This window comes from Aegilops tauschii, chromosome 5 (genome assembly GCF_002575655.3).
Source record: "Aegilops tauschii subsp. strangulata cultivar AL8/78 chromosome 5, Aet v6.0, whole genome shotgun sequence".
Classification (NCBI taxonomy): Eukaryota; Viridiplantae; Streptophyta; class Magnoliopsida; order Poales; family Poaceae; genus Aegilops; species Aegilops tauschii.
In genome coordinates, this window is record NC_053039.3 from 75,950,016 (window position 1) to 75,968,303 (window position 18,288).

Sequence of the window (18,288 nt, forward strand, 5' to 3'; positions counted from 1 at the left end):
GATATGATCACCTTTAATAAGCTTATCAAGATTTCACATGCCCACGTGACCTAACCTTCCATGCCACAACCAACCTTTAGAAGATTTAGCAATTAAGAAAGTTCTACGTTGAGCCTTTTTAGTGAAATCAACAATGTATAGATCACCTCTACGTATACCGGTAAAGACCATATTATGATTATCTCTTCTAAAAACTTGGCAATCTATTTCAGTAAATAAGACATTGAAACCGAAATCGGCTAGTCTAGATACGAAAAGTAAATTATAGCCAAGAGATTCAATGAGCATAACATTTTGGATGGAGCTGTCATGTGAGATGGCCGCCTTACCAAGGCCAACCACCTTACCCATTTGAGTTATCACCAAAAGTGACATACTTTCGAGGGTCGTTGTTTTCAGCAAGCTCACGGAACATGTCCTTATCTCCGGTCATATGATCAGTACATCCACTATCAAGAACCCATTCCTTTCCTCCGGCCATAAGACCAAAGTGTATCATAGACTCATCGAGATCAAAGTCACTATAATCATCCTCATCATAGTATCCATGTTCAACATCGTCTTGTGATTGATCATCACCTAGAGAGAGTGATTCATTAGATGTATGACCATGGCAATGTGCATCTTTATGAATTCTAATGACTTGAGAAATGATGCTACTAATGACTCCAACATCTCCTTTAGCACGCATAAGGTCACGAAGCTCAAATAGACAATCATCAAATTTAGGGTCACTAGGTTTCATTTTATGAAAAGCTATGGACTTTTGAAGAATCTCATTTAAGTTTTTCAAGGAATAGTTTGGAAAGCGTTCATCAAGGTATCTCCATATGGTGTAAGCACATTCAAGAGTGGGCAAACATACAATCAAATTTCTAGGCAATACTCTTATGATAAGATTAATAGTTCTAAGATTGCGGATCATGTCAAGAGACTCATCGGGGGTAGGATGCAAAGGATCAATAGGAGGTGCACAAGGGCTAGTGATATACTTGTTCAAGTGATATTAATTGAAAATCTCAAGCATCTCATTTTTCCAAGCATTATAGAACTCTCCATCAAGCATAGTCACTCTACGTCTAATACTCCCAATCGTAGACTCATCCATCTTCCTCCAATGGCGATTAAACCAAAGCAATGGAGACCGATGCTCTGATACCAATTGAAAGGATCGAGAAGAGGTGTCTAGAGGGGGATGATTAGACCCTCAACAAGCAAAAGTAGCAGCTTTTAATTTCTTTAAGTTGAGGTGGAGTTTTAGCACAAGTTTAAGCATTCACAGTACATTTCAAGCAAGCATGACAAGAGTATATGAGCAGCGGAAAGTAAAGCATGCAAGTTGAAAGAAAGTAAAAGGATGGGATTGGAGTGTGCAAACACAATTGGAGACACGGAGATTTTTTGCGTGGTTCCGATAGGTGGTGCTATCGTACATCCACGTTGGTGGAGACTTCAACCCACGAGGGGTAACGGTTGCGCGAGTCCACGGAGGGCTCCACCCATGAAGGGTCCACGAAGAAGCAACCTTGTCTATCCCACCATGGCCATCGCCCACGAAGGACTTGCCTCACTCGGATAGATCTTCACGAAGTAGGCGATATCCTTGCCCTTACAAACTCCTTGGTTCAACTCCACAATCTTGACGGAGGCTCCCAAGTGACACCTAACCAATCTAGGAGACACCACTCTCCAAAAGGTAATAGATGGTGTGTTGATGATGAACTCCTTGCTCTTGTGCTTCAAATGATAGTCTCCCCAACACTCAACTCTCTCTCAAAGATTTGGCTATGGTGGAAAGATGATTTGAGTGGAAAGCAACTTGGGGAAGGCTAGAGATCAAGATTCTTGTGGTTGGATTGGAATGTCTTGGTCTCAACACATGAGTAGGTGGTTCTCTCTCAAAAAATGAGTAGTGGAAGTGTAAGCACGTTCTGATGGCTCTCTCTAGAATAGAGAAGGGGGTGGAGGGGTATATATAGCCTCCACATAAAATTTAACCGTTACACACATTTGACCCAACTCGGTCAGACCGAATAGGTGAACACGGTGAGACCGATTCAGCTCAAAATGTGAACGTTAGGAATCTCGGTGGGACCGACAAGATCAACTCGGTGGGATCGATGTGCTAGGGTTAAGGCAAAACCTCATCTCGGTTTGACCGATTGCATGAACTCGGTGGGACCGATTTCAGCAATGAGCAAACAGAGAGTTGGTCAGGCAAACTCGGTGGGACTGATTGCTTATTTCGGTGAGACCAAAATAATTGCAACAGACAATAGAGAGTTTGCAAGGCCATCTCGGTGAGACCGAGATCCTATCGGTGAGATCGAATTGATTAGGGTTTCTGGCAGTGGCTATGTCAAAGGAACTCGGTGACGCCGGATAGATCAAATCGGTGGGGCCGAGTTTGACTTTAGGTTTTGGACAAATTTGGAATTGAGAAAGTGGTTGAGGGCTTTGGAGCATATCACTAAGCACTTTGAGCAAGTAGACCATTAAGCAACACCTCATCCCCTTTTAATAGTGTTGGCTTTTCCTATGGACTCTATGTGATCTTGAATCACTAAAATAGAAATGAAGAGTCTTGAGCTTTTGCCAATCTTTGTCCTTAGCATTTTGAAGGGGTTCCACATCCTCTTGTCCATGCCACGCCATTCAGCGGCGGAGCTATGTTGAGGCCGGGGGGGCCGCTGCCCCCCAGCCTTGGAGAAAAGGCTGAAGAATTTTTTTTGAAGGACCTAGATGAGAGAAAAATTAGCCTTTCACCCTCCCAGAACTTTATCATTTACGTTTGCCCCCCCCCCCAGTAGTTTCTATGTAGCTCCGCCACTGACGCCATTGTTGAACTTTCTAAAATATACTAGATAAAGATATTAGTCCAACAAAAAATATGTTGACACATTAATTATCAAAATCACCCAGGAAACACTTGTGCTTTCATAGTGTCCATGGCGTGCACTTCCCGATGAGGGGGAATCGGAAGGGGTAGTCTGAAAGGAAATATTAACGTCCTCGTCCTTGCAGGGTTGTGGGGCATGAAATGACAACATGAGCTGTGTAGGTTCATTTGCATTGTCTGTTCGTTTGAGAAGCATGACAACAGTGCCATGTAGCTCGGGCTGACCTCGGCCAGCGAACACCGTGTCATTCTCGATCGCACGTAGACGGGCGAATGGACTCCCTTCACAATATCATTCTAACACATATCATACTCGTTGGTGTGGCCAACACAGCCGTGAAGGCCGACGGGCTCGGCATCTCACCAACTGTATCCCAAGCAGGAAGACGACGGCCTTGGACACCACTGCGCACGAGAGGCAGACGACGTCCTTGTGAGGCCAGCGGCCAGTTATTGCTGCTCTTTTTCGTTGAGGCATCGAGCATTGACACCAGCGCCTTTCCTGCTTCTTTCGTTGAGGGCATCGATCGTCGGCACGCCTCGCCGTTCGTTGCCTACCAAAGCTGGGCTGCTGGCCTGATTTTTGATCGACTCCATCTCCTCATGCTCCTTGACCCTTATCGAGAGAGCTCGATTGATTTGCCGTCCGTCCTCCATCCCCTTGTATTCTATTTATCCCACACAATCAATCATTGATTTAATTAGCAACTCGCCCCCCATTCTATCCACTATGTGGCCCAGTACGGGCTGAGTATACGAAAGTGTGCGTGCGTGCGACTTACAAAACATAGCATGGCCACTGCCACGTATGACTTAGACGAACATAAAAATTAGGCGAAATCACTAATTAAGAAGTACTCGTTGCAAAGAACACTCCACTTTCTCAGGTCGCGACAAGTGACGCATATGCAGCGCGCCACTTATCGCAACCTGGGAGTTTTCCCTTTTTCGTAGATCCGTTTATTCAAAACGTTTTATCTCTTAAACCGTGCGTCCAAATCTCAAACCGTATTCACCGTTGGATTCCTCGCGTTGAGATCTTCAAAACTAGATCCCATGTTGATAGGTTTTGACGAACTTTTTTTTCACGAAAAAAAGGGCGAAAAAACCGAACCGGGAGCACGGTTTTTTCCCTTTCCGAAAGAGGCACGCCCGTGCCTCTCGTGAAATCACAACCGTGCCTCTCGTGGAAGCAAAACCATGACTCTTGTGGTAAGAAAAAAAACAGAAAACGCATTTTTTTTTCGTTTCCGAAAGACACGGCCGTGACTCTCGCGAAAGCATAACCGTGCCTCTCGCGAAAGCAAAACCATGACTCTCGCGAAAGAAAAGAAAAAACAGAAAACGTGTATTTTTTTCCCCTTTCCTAGAGGCACGGTCGTGACTTTTGTGAAAGCACAACCGTGCCTCTCGCGGAAGCAAAACCGTGCTTCTCACGAAAGAAAAAAAAAATAGAAAACGCGTTTTGTATTTTCCTTTCCGAGAGGCACGGCCGTGACTCTCGCGAAAGCACAACCGTGCCTCTCGCGCAAGCAAAACCGTGACTCTCGCGAAAGAATAAAAACAGAAAACACGTTTGTTTTTCGTTTTCGAAAGGCACGGCCGTGACTCTCGCTAAAGCACAACCATGCCTCTCGCGGAAGAAAGACCGTGACTTTCGCAAAAGGAAAAAAATCACGTTTTTTTGCGGAAAAAAAAGTTTCGAAATTTTTTTTGATCGAAAAGCTAAGAAAGACCGGGGGGGACATAACGTCGAAAAAAACGTTTAAAAAGCCAAAAACGTGTGCGGAAAAAAAATCCAAAGGAAACGTCCAGAGCGCGACACATGACGAATGGCTGAGAGCGCGCCAAGTGGCGCTGATCGTTGCGAGGCTCCCGAAGGAGCGCTCGTTAACTAGTTGCTCCCAAAGTTAAGAGTAAGAATATTACCTCAAGTGTCCGTGTGCAATACTTACGCGTAATAAAACAACTCAATCTCGAAGATTTTTAAATCTCAGTCATCAATCTTTATGGTTAACATAAAATCAATGGATATAAAAAGGTGACGAAAAGAGAACTATAAAAGCCTTCGCCCTTTAGTATTAGGTAAAGATAAGATGCGACTCGACCTAGCAGAGGAATATTTTGTAACCCTAATTTCTGTAAGATGAACACAGGGTTCATCAATACTCCCTCCGTCCCATAATATGATAATATGAGACGCTTTTTTGACTCTAGTGTAGTGTCAAAAAACATCTTACGTTATGGGGCGGAGGGAGTATTTATCATGTGAGGGAAACGGGTAAACAAAATCCAATCCATTTTCTGCTCCACTTCACTATAGATTGCAAAGCGATGGAGAAACTTCCCAGCAAAAGATAACAAACAATGCCAAGGCTGTTTCCATTTTTGTACACACAGGAGAATTCCCAGAGGATTGGACCTGATCGCTAACCAGGCAAAAACCAAAAAGGGGGAGAGGAGAAAATGGGAACTTCAGATAAGAGATAACAGCTTGCCCAAAGGCTCCCAACAATACTAAATTCTTCAAATGAGAGAAGCAAAGTTATTTGACAACAATTTGCGTTCTCAAATTTAACATCCTCCAGAGCACCGAGGCCTCTAGCTCTCTGCCGATCCAAAGTTCCAAACAGTCCGATGCCAAAACTTTACAAAATTACCGCAAGCTTATCTTCTGATGTTCCGATTCGAAAGAACTGCAAGAATTTCAGGTATCGTCGACCTGAGAATGGAAGACGAAGCTTGGAAATGTAGTGGTGATGTCCCTGCTCACGATGGCAAAGTTAGCTTGAGAAATATATAAAGAACAGAGGTACTGGAATTATGTCATATACTGCTCACGTCTAGGAATCTGTCTGACAAAAATGAGACATAAAACCTAACTATTTTCTATTAAAGAATTGTAGCCTTCTGGCTACCGACATGCAGTGGTTTGCTTGAGGCTGAAGCACTAACTGAGCACACATGTTCGAAATAATTTGGTGCAGCTCATCAACAGTGCATGAATTCCCAAATACTTGAGCCAGCACGCTTTACTCAATAGCACTATTTGAATGTACACAGCTGAAGTTTGATTAACCACATCTCAAGTATGTGACTCTCCAGAAGACACTGTTTCACATTACAAGATATTTCAATGGTAATTTGGCACTAAAGCGAGAATGAAATTTCTATCAATCTTTATTCAAGAGCAGCAGGTAACTGGGAAACATAAGCGAAGAGCACTGTGTTGAGGTGAGGAAGATACATAAAAAGAACCAACATATAGAAAAAAACTAAATATCTTGAGTAAAATCAAAGAAAAACTTTGTAACTTGACACTAACTGCAGAACTAAATTCTTATCCACGAGCATCAGTAAACCGTTAAAGTAAATGCACTGAGTAGAAGATACACATAAAAAGAACCATCATATATAGAAAAACAAAAGTAAACATCTTACTTGAGGTACTGGAGAGTCATGTTCTTCAGTAAAGATGGATGTCGAAGAACCAGATTGTGCCACTCTTCCCTGTCAATTTTTCCATCATGCTTTGTGTCTGCCTCCTCAAACGTCTTATCATGAGGGAAAAAACAACAAATTTAACATGGGTTACGATCATCATGCAACAGGAGGAAAACAGGGAATGAGGAATACTTGTATTGAAAAAGAAAGAAAAGAAAGGAAAACAGTATTCATGCGATTTAATAATAGAAATACTATGTGGAACTGTAATATACAAGAATTGAGAATTACGGCACTACATAATACAAGTTAGAGAATTAATGCCTAATACGTGCTATAATCAAGGGTTAACAAAACAATCATGGGCAACTGTAACACACCTTATCAATTATGTTCTCTATAATTTCATCAGACAGATTCATTCCTGACTCCGCAAGTGTGGCAACAACCATCTGCTTAACCTGATAACCAAATGTATGCGTTAAGATGAAGCAAACAGAGAAAGCTCAACCAAACGATTGACGCACTGCACAAACTTAGCCTCAAGAATACAATAGCAGTTCTTCAAAGCTAAACGATATAATTCCTGAATCTCAACAATAAGGCCCACTGCAATATGTTAACTCCCTCCGTACCAAAATATAAGATCATTTTGACACTATGATAGTGTAAAAAATGATCTTATATTTTGGGTAGTGTAAAAGATGATCTTATATTTTGGGTAGTGTAAAAGATGATCTTATATTTTGGGACGGAGGGAGTAGGAATTAAACCTCAATCTGTTGGGAACAAGACTGATAATTCACCTTTTTTTTAAATAGTAACAAGCCTGATTGAACTACTGGTCTCTTAACTTTAGCATAACCATTAACCAGCACTACCCAGATACTGCCTCTACATTCAGAGAATTGTTTCATAACTTTGTAAACCCTCATTCAATCAGTGATTATCAGAAAGCCTGGGCCTTCCTTTCATCAGTTGTGTGGGCATACATGGTCACCATACCATAACTACTCAGGATAACTGACAAGGCCATCAAGTTCAAAAGACATTAACTTGAATAAAGCATAATTTCATGTATCAGAGACAATACAGGAACATTCTGAATTATTTACAATGCTGTACAAGCTAATATATTTAGCCAACATGCTAGACCTGACGGATTACAACACTGGAAATAGTATCAATACCTCTTGTCTCTCAATGAAGCCTTGTTGCTTAAGATCATATAGCTGGAATGAAACTGTAAAAGATGACATGAACTTCAGATCTTCCAGCTCATAAAGAGGATGTGACGAGGCAGGAGCATAACATAAAATATTAAGATCCTTAAATTCCTCTATTTGACCACAAACACAAGTACAGTATCCAGAAATTGATGATTAGACTAGGGTTGGTGAGAATCCTTGCATACATTTATATTTGAAGAGGTATCACCATTATGATGATACAATCTAGAGTCTGGATATAATTTGCAGAACCAAATTTTCTAGCTACAAGATAAATGAACTCACAGTCAATTTTCTCTTCAACTGAAGCATTTGGGTGAAACACTGAGAGTGCACGAGCAAACTCTTCAAACCCTAAAATTCCATTGTGCTTTGTGTCGAACAAATCGAATACCTGCACAGGCAGGGAAAATATCAAGAACACAAGAACATAATGTGTAAAAAAGGTAAACTATTTGTCAATTCATGCAGCAAATAGTAAAAGAAATGATATTCACGCAGCTGTTTCTTTTACATATAATGATATAATATGGTCCTCAACATTTTTGGCTTCCAAGTTCTCAAAAGGAAACTCTCCGGCTAAAATTGATAGATTCATCTTGGTAAGTTGATGACCTTCCATACAGAGGAACACAGCCATTTAATTTGAATAAACTTCGAGTATCAAAAAATAGCTATGGACTATGCATTTAGCACCAGTGTCTAGGAACCATGAAGAACTAGCCAAATGTTGGATAACCACATCACAACTCAAATATAGAAGCACACTGAGTTTTGACAAGAGATATACAAGGCATTCCTGCTGATAATAAAATAAACTACAGGGCAAATCAGTCAAGAGATGCACATATGCAGCTTCCAATTAAAAATAACACAATACTGCATGAACATGCTGAATCAAGGAAAAAAACTAACTCTGGTGCATGCAATGCACGTCACACGTTTAGGAGCTATGATATTGTCATCAAACTGGTACATTATGTAAGAAGAGTATCATCTCAAAGTTATTGCTATATTCTTTTATTCAAGAAACTTGACATATAATAGTATTGATTTAAAGCAAGCATGTATGATAACACGTGCTCAGGGTAAAAGTGCGAGAAGCCTACAAATTTCTGAGCTGGGCAAAAAAGGAAGCATGTGGGAAGTAACACACAGGACAAAGGGCACCGCATGGGCCACAGAAGGTGAATACTTGAAATATTCACTGTCTGATCAAATTGTCTTGACCACTGGTTGAAGGTAGCTAACAGGTAGACATAGACCTCACATGATTAACCAATGATGGACATTATTTAGAAAATTGTCTAGCGGAAATACAAGACAAAGGGTAAATCCTATTTCAGACTACCGAAAATCATATAGTAATGCTCGTGAAACCATGCCATGGGCTGAATCGTATACTCCGAATCCATATCGGAATCCGTATGTTATTAGCTCTATCCAAAAATCTTGCCGAATCGGAGTCGGACTCCGAGAAACGCATAAATGGCTGAGTAATACTGTGATGCATGAATATCTGAAGCGAGGGTCAGCGGAATTCTGCTAACTCATACTATTTCCACAAAATAATTACGAGTCAATTACTGCATGTGTTGCATCGATAAGTATTGACAGAGTTCAATTGCGGATGCAACACCAACAATCTGAGAACCCCTGAATCTCATCGATTTTGACCAGGTCCCTAAAAATAGCAAGTGCGTGGTAGTAATACTGATACCAAATATGCAACGACAACATCATGACAAGCAGCAGTACACAGCAATCAACTGGGTTGAACTAAAGCGGACTTACACGATCAGCGAAGAGGCTCTCCTTCTTGCTCGTCTTGAAGAGCGCTAATTGGAACTCCTCCTGCACAATGCGAATAAATCAGAACCGCAGCACCCGCCGGATGATTCACAATACCTAAATACAATCCTCAGAGCATAACCTAGTACAGTGGTATGCAATCTACAGTGCCTATACACAAAATTGAGTTGCGAAACAAGCACTCGTCAGCAACCACCTACCTTGTTAATCAGCCCGTCATCGATCACGGCGCTGCTTATCTTCTTGAAGAGCTCGTACAGCGCCTCGACCTCGCTCACGCTAACTGCGCCACGCACAGAAATCCAGTTCAATTCAATTCAGTTCCCCCGCTACGAATGAAGCAGAAAACAAGGGCGACCAAAAGCGAAGAGGGACGTACAGACGGTCTCCCGCGCGAGGACCTGGGGGTCCTCGAGCCCCCGCGGCTGCTTGAGCTCGAGGTCGCAGCACTTGAAGAGGACCGCGAGGAGGTGCTTCACGCCGTCGAGACACTGCACCATGGTATGCGCTCCGCTGCCTCCGCCAACAACGCCGCCGCGCGACCCCCGCTAGTCATCGCGGCCGCCCATTCCGCGGCCGGCCGGTCTCGATCCTGCACCAGCACCACCACCTGGTCAGACAGCGCCGTACCCGCGAAGATCCGATCGCTCGTGCGGGTCTGGACTCTGGAGCAGCAAGGGGGGAGCGGGCGGGCGTACCTCGGCAGGGTCTCCCTCCGGGAGGGGAAGGAGCGGCGCGTGGGGCACGATCCGCCCTCTCGCTCGCCGCCGGTCGTCGTCGGGGGCGGCGGGCTGGCTAGGGCACCGGGGGATTCGAGGAGGGGGAGGGGGGAGAGGGGAGCTCTGGCGGCAGCGGCAGCAGCAGCAGCGGGCGGAAGGAAGCAATCAATCGAGTAGCGTGCGCGGACGGGACGCGTCTCGTCTCCGCCCCGTCGTTTTGTTTCGCTGGGGTGGGATCAGGAGTGGGAGGTTCGTTTGGGGTGCGCCGACCCCCCGTCCGGGCCTCGTTGCCGTTTCGGGCTCATGATTGGGCTGCGGGTTCGCAGGGGGTGGGGCCCACCGCGGCGAGCCACCGCACGCAGCAGAGGAGCCGAGCCGGAAGGAAGAGGAGGGGGAGAGCGAGCGAGCGAGCGAGGGAGGGAGGCCAACTGTTCCCCGGGATACTTTACGCTTCTCCCCGTGCCACTCGCTTTATTTTTTATTTTCCGTCGCGGTCTGCCGTTTGCTTGTCTGCCTATAAGAGGTGACAGCTGATTTTGTTGATAAGGCAATGGAAACTTTTGAAAAGAGATAGAGTGAATATATCACTTATTTTACATACTGTCTAGTTTTTTATAGATGATACATAGACTTTTTTCTCTCCTTTTTTTAACTTTTTCTTCATGTCTATGTATTCCATGTTATATTAAGTACATATGAGTGTGACTAGCTCTCATCTAGATGAGAGTTACAAAGCCACGTCTAACGTTTACATCATTTGATTTTACATGGAGATTCGTGGAGTTATTTTTTCTTTTTTCTGTTTAATTGATTAAATAATGTATAAGTTAGACGTGACTTTGTTAATTCTCATCTAGATGAGAATTAGCACATCTTATATTGTCGCCACAAAGCACAGAGTTCTATGTATGACTAGAGGTTAATGTGCGCTTTGCCGCCCCGTTCTTCACTCGTAAGATTAACTCTTTTCTCTCTAGCGGGTCATTGCGGCCAGCTATTTCGTTTTGGTTTATCTACCTTGACTTGGTTTTAATTATTTTATGGTGATGTTTTTTTCATTCATATATTGTGTTGGGACTATTGGAGACAATATTTTATTCTGAGATGAGAGTGATGTTGTTACGTGTGTGGTTATAGAGTCCTTACATATTTCAGCCTCGACAACAGCAAGTGGTGGTTGTGTGTGCCCTTTGGGAGATTTTATTCCATATTGAAACCATGGAGTTGCTGCTATCACGCTTACATGGGTCGCCCATGAAGCTCTCACTCAGCTCCCTGCTCCACTAGCTCGCCTAGTTTTGTTTTTCACTTTTTTATTCAAAGAAGTTTACGTGTTTCAAAAAATCTTGGATTTTAATATTTTTAAAATTTAAAATAGGAATTTTAGAAAAATCGTCAGGAGTTCAAATTTTTTGTGGATTTCAACCATGCATGTTCACAAATTTGAAAAAACTTCTTAAATTTTAAAATGTTCAAAGTCTTTCAAAATATTCATGAATTCAAAATTTTCCATAGTTTTCGACTTATCATGAGAAAAAAAAATAGAAAGAAAAAAAGAAAAAAAGCAGGAAATAACCAATAGAAAAACCATTACAACCAGCGAAAAGCATAGAAAAGAAAGAAACAAAATTAAATGTAAGAATAAAAAGAGAAGAAAAAAGAAACAAGAAAAGAAACAAGAAAGATAAAAGCAAGAAAACCCAAAAGAAAAACTATTTAAACCGGTGAAAAACACATATAGGAAGAAAATAAAAAATCAGGCAATACCTTCTCTGGAGAAAAAAAAATGGCTGGCCCAACAACACATCCTTACGAATGGGGTCATAGCATCTCCCACAACCCTCAATGCATGAGGAGGCTCCAAATCTAGAGTCCCGTGAAAAAGAAAAAATAACTTCAAATCAAGAGAGCTTAGTACTAACTCCGTCCGGAAATACTTGTCATTAAAATGGATACAAATGGATGTATCTAGAATAAAAATACATCTAGATACATTCATTCCTCGGACAAGTATTTTCGGACGGATAGAGTATGTTAGTTCCTTCGTTCCAACTAAAACCATGTCACTTAATTTGGAATGGAGGCAGTAGTAGATTCTTTTTTGTTTGCGAAAAGAGGAAGTAATAGATTTCATTCTGGTGTTGTCTCGGTCCTTCTCGTCGATAATATGCCAACGATGTAGTACTACTGTTCAACAACCTGAGCGGCTCTTCAGAAGCTTTCGGATTATCTTATTACATGTTTGATATTCTTGAGATTGATGACTTGGAACCACGGTCACATCAATCCGCCTCGCTAGTCTTTTGGATCTTCACGCCTTGCGCTGTCGACACCAAATATGGGTCGAAGTTGATACTGGCCGCGGCAAATGGACAGCCGATCTAGTCCACACAGGCCACGGGTGTGCCGTGTCAGCGAGGTCCCTATCCATGGCCGTGGCCATGTATGTAGAATAACAGCGACATCATTCACTAGGCGAAGCAGCACTCAGCGAGGCGGACGATGAACCTGACCGACGTGGAGATTACTGCCGTGACCGAGACCCACCACTGCGCATATCATAATTCATATCTTGTGTGGACATCTTTGATTCGATGATTCTACATCGTGTGGACCATCTGATTCGCAGGGTTACGTATCTCGTGGACTCTTTGATTCGCGGGATTCTAATGACATAAGAACATGATGAAAAATAAGTGATTTCATCGCTGTCAGTTCATCCTACATGATAGGGTACCATTGATTGCACAAAAGAAACAATATAGGGAATCACTTGTTTTTTTTTAAGAAAAACTGGAATTAGGTGAAAAGTGCCCGGTAGGCGAAATGTGAGAGTTTCAAATATTAAAGATCAAAAATTTTATCGGAAAATTGCTTGGAAAGTCATACAAGATCCCTTTATATACATAAATATATAATAGAAGAAGCCCTCGGCACAACTAGTAAAATAAGGGAGGTGATCAGGTGAAGTGCAGAGAGGCTTCATGGAGGCCCTGTCCAGCGGATCCACTCAGCACAAGTGCTCGCTTCAACCTGCAAGTTGCAGCAACACATCTTATTCTTCTTCCAGGACGACCCCCCTTCTTCTGCCCGTCAGTTAGTTATAAGCGTGCAGCGACAACAGGACAAGGTCACACCAATCATGCAGCTGATGCTCTTCAACTGCCTCTACCTGGCTTCCTCAAAGATGATGGTATCACGGAACAGTGTGGCTTCAGAATTTCAGATCTGGGTCACGTCCCGAATACGAAATTGAATTTTCATCCTTCTTTTCTTTTTTTGCAAATGACGCGTAAAAGTACGCGCGAAATGATGTGCACAAGTCTTGCGACAAAAAAAGTCATTTTCTGCCGACTATATCAATGCACCGTGTCCTGCGTTTCCAGTACTTGTATCAAGTAGTTAGGGAAGCTGCTAAGACTATGGACATGGAGCAAACCAGAGCTGAAATGAAGGTGAGGCTAGATACAAATCCCGTGTGCGCTTCGTCGCCACAGGGTATGCGCCATGCGGCTTTCTCCACGGGCGTCACGTGGAGATTCTGGAAGGCCCACATACAGGGATCAGGATGGGTTTCCTTTCTCCTGTAACGGAGGAGCAGGTCTGGGCTGCCGAACTCAACCGTTGCGTAACCGCTGGCATCAAGAGGCTGGAAATAAATACGGCAATCAGCTAGGGGTTTTCTTCAGAAGCGTTCTATTAAGGAAGCAAAAAAACTGAAAGCCCCGCACGTATTTAACGAGATTGAAAATTGTTTATACCAAATCTACACATGAGAAGCTGACCATGAATACAGGATAATACATAAAACAGGGCTAGATTATAGAATCTTAAACATGATAGTGAATAGTCTGCTAGGACCGACTTTTCAAAAAGAAATAGCCTGCTAGTTGTTGTTTCAGAGATATTTCAACAAAGAATCAAATAAGTAAGACCCAGGTATTTTTTTTATAAGCTTTGAAATTGTTTATTCTAAATATATGTACGAGAAGTTGACCATGATAAAGCCTCTTAAAAGGAAAAATATTTAGAATATTAATGTACAGGTCCAACTGTTATGGATATCCACCTTCTAGAACAAATGAAGGGCAAACATAAATAAACATGACAACGAGGCAAAACTTTCATGACACCACATATATCTCAGGCATGTTTCCAGGCCGCAAGCTAGAAGATTCAAATGTAGGGTGGGGTATTTGGCCACCACCACAAATGTAGCTTTCTTTGCCTTTCTCGTTATTTCCTGGAGCATCCAACAATCTCTCCAACGCATTGTAGGACATTTCAGATACAAGTATTACATTGCATATTTAAAGTCAGTGTGTTCCCTAGAAAAGGTAAATCAAATGTACTCCAATAACTTGGTTTCCATTTCACTAGCTACACTTTATGATAACATAACTGCAGTTACCCTTGTTTTACTCAATCCCTTGACACCATTCAACCTTCCATATTTTCTCAGAGGTGTGTACAATTTAGGTAAGCAGCATAATATTTGATAGGTCCATGACTATACCAAATACCAATGTAGTTGTCGACCCTATTGTTGTCGAGGTTGTGCCAAAATATGCAGCTTATACACCAGCGTATTTGTCCATTACTTACAATGATGCAGAAGATTTACTACCAAGTACTACAGACCATGTTACTGTTTTGCAATGTTTAGGCGTGAGAAAGACCATGAACCATGCACTAGGTATGCAGAAGATGTCTAACAATGCATGCATTCGTACTGATGACCAAGCAGTCGTTGATGTGCGAGCAGATATAAAACAAGTTCAGCTACCACCACCAATTTTCGGTTGGAGTCCAGATGGTGTTCACTTTGAATATTTATCTATATTGTCATGGACACCGGAACAGGATCAATTCGTGTATGGGAAGGAGTCCAATAAAGCTACATGTCAAGCTTACCTATCCAATCTTGCATGCTACGTAAGGATTAAAGCTACTAGGAGTAGATCCTTTCTGTTTTTATTTCTGCCACGCAAGGAAAAGATCAACAAAAGGACTACACGTATTTGGGAGTTTTTAAGCCTAAGAGATGTCGGGTGGGGCCCTCCTGATGTGCACAAGTCGGGAGCGCTTGTACCAAAATTACTAGGCCAAGTATCTTTAATGAGAGTCTAGATTTGTTTAGGAGTTATTTTATTTTTCTTTTGTGCGTGTACGAGGTCAAGGTTTGGTCGGCTACTATATAAAGCCATGATACGACAGGTTATTTTTATATGAAATAGACACGATGTGTTTTTCAGGGTAGACACCCGTATCAAGTTTTGGAGGGATCTTTAGAAAACCTCTGTGTTGCGATTTCTCTTCGTGGAAATTGTTTTGCGCGTGAGTACCTTCGTCCAGATTGCTTTTCTCGTGCTGGGCCGCAAGGTTCAAACCCTCTACTTCGTGTACATCGCGTGCGCGGGCGAGAGGTTGCTACTGCTGGTGGTGGAGTGTCGTGAAAGATCGGGCCGCAACAACAGATCGGATCTCACCTCGAGGTCCGGTCTATATCAATATTAAACTCAACCTACAGAGATGAAATCCAAAACACTCAAATGTACAATGAATAGTGATTTTATGCATTCGTCTTATTTGTCTTCCTCATTTCTCCCTGTCCTTGTTGACTGTATAGCTAAAGTAAATTTATTGTCACGTGCAGTTTATCAGAAAATTAAATTTGCCAGATGTAGTCCACCTCCGCCACTAGCCAGTTTTAATATTCTTATGGAAAACTTTAGAAACCTTTTAAGGTGGGTTGCTCCATGACATTAGCATAAATAAATGGAGCTAGTAAGATGGTGACCTAGAGCAAAACTAAACAGAAATGAAGTTGCAAGATTTTTTCCTATCTCTACTCAATATTTGTTATTTGAATGTTCTGCAATAAACACATGCCAAGCCTTCCATTATTGTGGGTCAACCTGACCTAAAATAAGTGTTTCCTATGTTGAGAGGATGCGTTGTTCAATATCCATCAGGGGTGTAATATGCATATAACCACCAGAACACCATTCAGTATTTCAAATATCTACATGAACTAGTTTACTCAAATTGAGAACACAATATGAGTGATACCTCTTTTATGATCAATTTCCGTATAAGAAGCATGCGCATTTGCGGACAGCAAGGACCAAATAGGTCAAGTTGGCTGTTTGTTAGCACATATAGCTTATTTCAAAATTAGAAATTTACCGGGCCTCCTGATGGCACCCTTTGATCTTGCAGCCTTGACAGTTTTGTAGTTAGTTTAGCTTCTTTCGTTTCTTTTGTTTTTGTTTCATTTTGTTTTCGTTTGACCTATGCTTCGGGTTGGTGGCCTGCCAAACACGTACAGATGCATGTTTGAGAAGAAAAAGAAACTTACTGGATATCTAGCATGGAGAGGAAGCTCTATTACAAGGTTATAGTCCATTGATGTGCTTGTCTTGAGATCAAAATGAATCTCAACAGCTGACCGGTTGGACAGAGCGGAGGGCAGTTCAAGGTTCGTGTCTCCAAAAACAGCAACATCAAGAAAAACTGCAAGACAAAAATGGAAATTAACATGATGCAAATGAGTAGTACCATAGTTGATTGGCCAGCTCAGAGTTTGGTTTCACCTTTCCGCTCAACAAAGTGCTGCAGCTCAAATGGGTCAGCAAATACACCACTCGGGAGCTTTTCAATTATCACCAGATTGGCATCATAGCCATCAAGGAATTGTATCATAGCATCTTTGAAGTTACCAAATTTGACAGAATAGATTAAACGGCGGTGGGAACCTTCACCAACCAGCTGACGATTCACTTCTGAAAGCGTAGGCACATCAAGTTCATCAGCAAGTCCTTTACACAAGTCAGTGGTATCAGATACTTCGGTCAAGTCATGATGTTGAGAGAGCTGGCTTGTTAAGGCATCGGCATATGCGTCAGCGACGTACGTCCTAGAGCAAGGCATGCAATTGACATATTGCTGGTTGCTGTGTGCCTGTTCAGAATAGGAGTTAGAACTTGTCAACAGAATACTGTATGAAACAACTTGGAACAAAAGCACGCCAAAATTCAAAATATACGTAGCACCTAAAAGTATGGCATGTCCTAAAGTGCAAACAATTTTCCTAAAGAATTGCAAACGAGGTACAGTTAATTACACCAGACCACTGAGCTCACAGGCAGCAAACTTAATCTAACATGAGATGCCTGCTGCACATATCCTGCTGAGTTTTGTGGCTGAGGCTACATCACCAATGGCAAGACTATGGAAGCGTGGGAGCTTTGCGAAATCCATCGCTTATCGAGCTACACATCGTACGGGCACCACAAGCCCCACCCAACCACAGCAGGCAGCAGCATACCCAAAGCATGGACGGGTTGCAGATTCCGCAGAAAATCGCACAAAAATGTTAGTACACGCGCTCAAGGGTCCAGGCGAATCCATTCCAACCCCCCACGCACCTGCTTATCCGATGAAGAAGCGTCGGAGATCCAAGCGGCGGCGAGAAGCGCCACGGCGAGCAAGCACGGCCCGCTCCCCACGGCCATGGAGATGGGGGAGAAGAGTGGGAGAGGAGCCGGAAGCGAGGCGCGGCCGGACGGGTTCGCCGGGCGCCCTCGAGGACCGCCGGAGTACCCGCTGGCCCTCCGTGCGTGGGTGCGTACGGCTACGGCCTCGCGTGCCGGATTTTCTTCTGTGGAGGCGATCTGGGCGGCGTGCCTCTTCCTTCCCCTTCTTTCTTCCGAGCCCCCGAGGCATGAAGATGCAGGGATCTATGTGTGACGTTGAAACATTTTTTTTCACAAACTAGTCCCTATGAGTATGAAGTACGGTTTCTCACAAAAAAAATAGTATGAGTATGGTGGAATTTTGCATACATTTTTTTTAGGGAAAGGAATTTTGCATACATGATCAAAGAGTCACCAGCTTAATTACAAACCATCAAATTCATCAGTTTGGTCTTCTCCATTCCGTTTTTCATCTTTTTTTTTACATCAATATTCCGTTTTTCATCTCGTTGAGTAAACACGCTTGAAAACAAAAATATCTTTTCCCAGACGACTATTTCTATGTCACTGCGAAGAACCATCTGATCTAAAAATGAGATTCATAGGAGCACACAAGGGATATAAAGATCTCATCGAACATTGAGAAAGAAATGAATGTTCCTAATTTAACCTACACTATATAGTACTTCCTCCGTTCCAAGAAATGA

The 18,288-nt window shown here is 42.6% G+C and overlaps 2 protein-coding genes across 3 annotated transcripts; both read right to left on the reverse strand.

Moving 5' to 3' along the window:
* Positions 1-5,181: 5,181 nt before the first annotated feature.
* Positions 5,182-10,593, reverse strand: LOC109756485 (calcineurin B-like protein 2). Its single transcript, XM_020315319.4, has 9 exons — positions 10,083-10,593; positions 9,764-9,976; positions 9,585-9,667; positions 9,367-9,426; positions 7,858-7,966; positions 7,534-7,586; positions 6,724-6,804; positions 6,341-6,453; positions 5,182-5,664 (listed from the first exon to the last, which is right to left on the reverse strand). The coding sequence occupies exons 2-9, from the start codon at positions 9,882-9,884 to the stop codon at positions 5,607-5,609; spliced, it is 678 nt and encodes a 225-aa protein (XP_020170908.1). The 5' UTR covers positions 9,885-9,976; positions 10,083-10,593; the 3' UTR covers positions 5,182-5,606.
* Positions 10,594-12,945: 2,352 nt separating this feature from the next.
* Positions 12,946-17,866, reverse strand: LOC109756487 (uncharacterized). 2 transcript variants are annotated; one of them, XM_073499875.1, is made up of 4 exons: positions 17,534-17,866; positions 16,700-17,066; positions 16,465-16,619; positions 12,946-13,136 (listed from the first exon to the last, which is right to left on the reverse strand). In XM_073499875.1, exons 1-4 carry the CDS (start codon positions 17,618-17,620, stop codon positions 13,086-13,088), a joined length of 660 nt encoding a protein of 219 aa, XP_073355976.1. In that variant the 5' UTR covers positions 17,621-17,866; the 3' UTR covers positions 12,946-13,085. The 2 variants fall into 2 exon arrangements, with proteins under 2 accessions (XP_073355976.1, XP_020170909.1); XM_020315320.4 differs by having other exon boundaries at positions 12,946-13,752.
* Between the last annotated feature and the right edge of the window lie 422 nt (positions 17,867-18,288).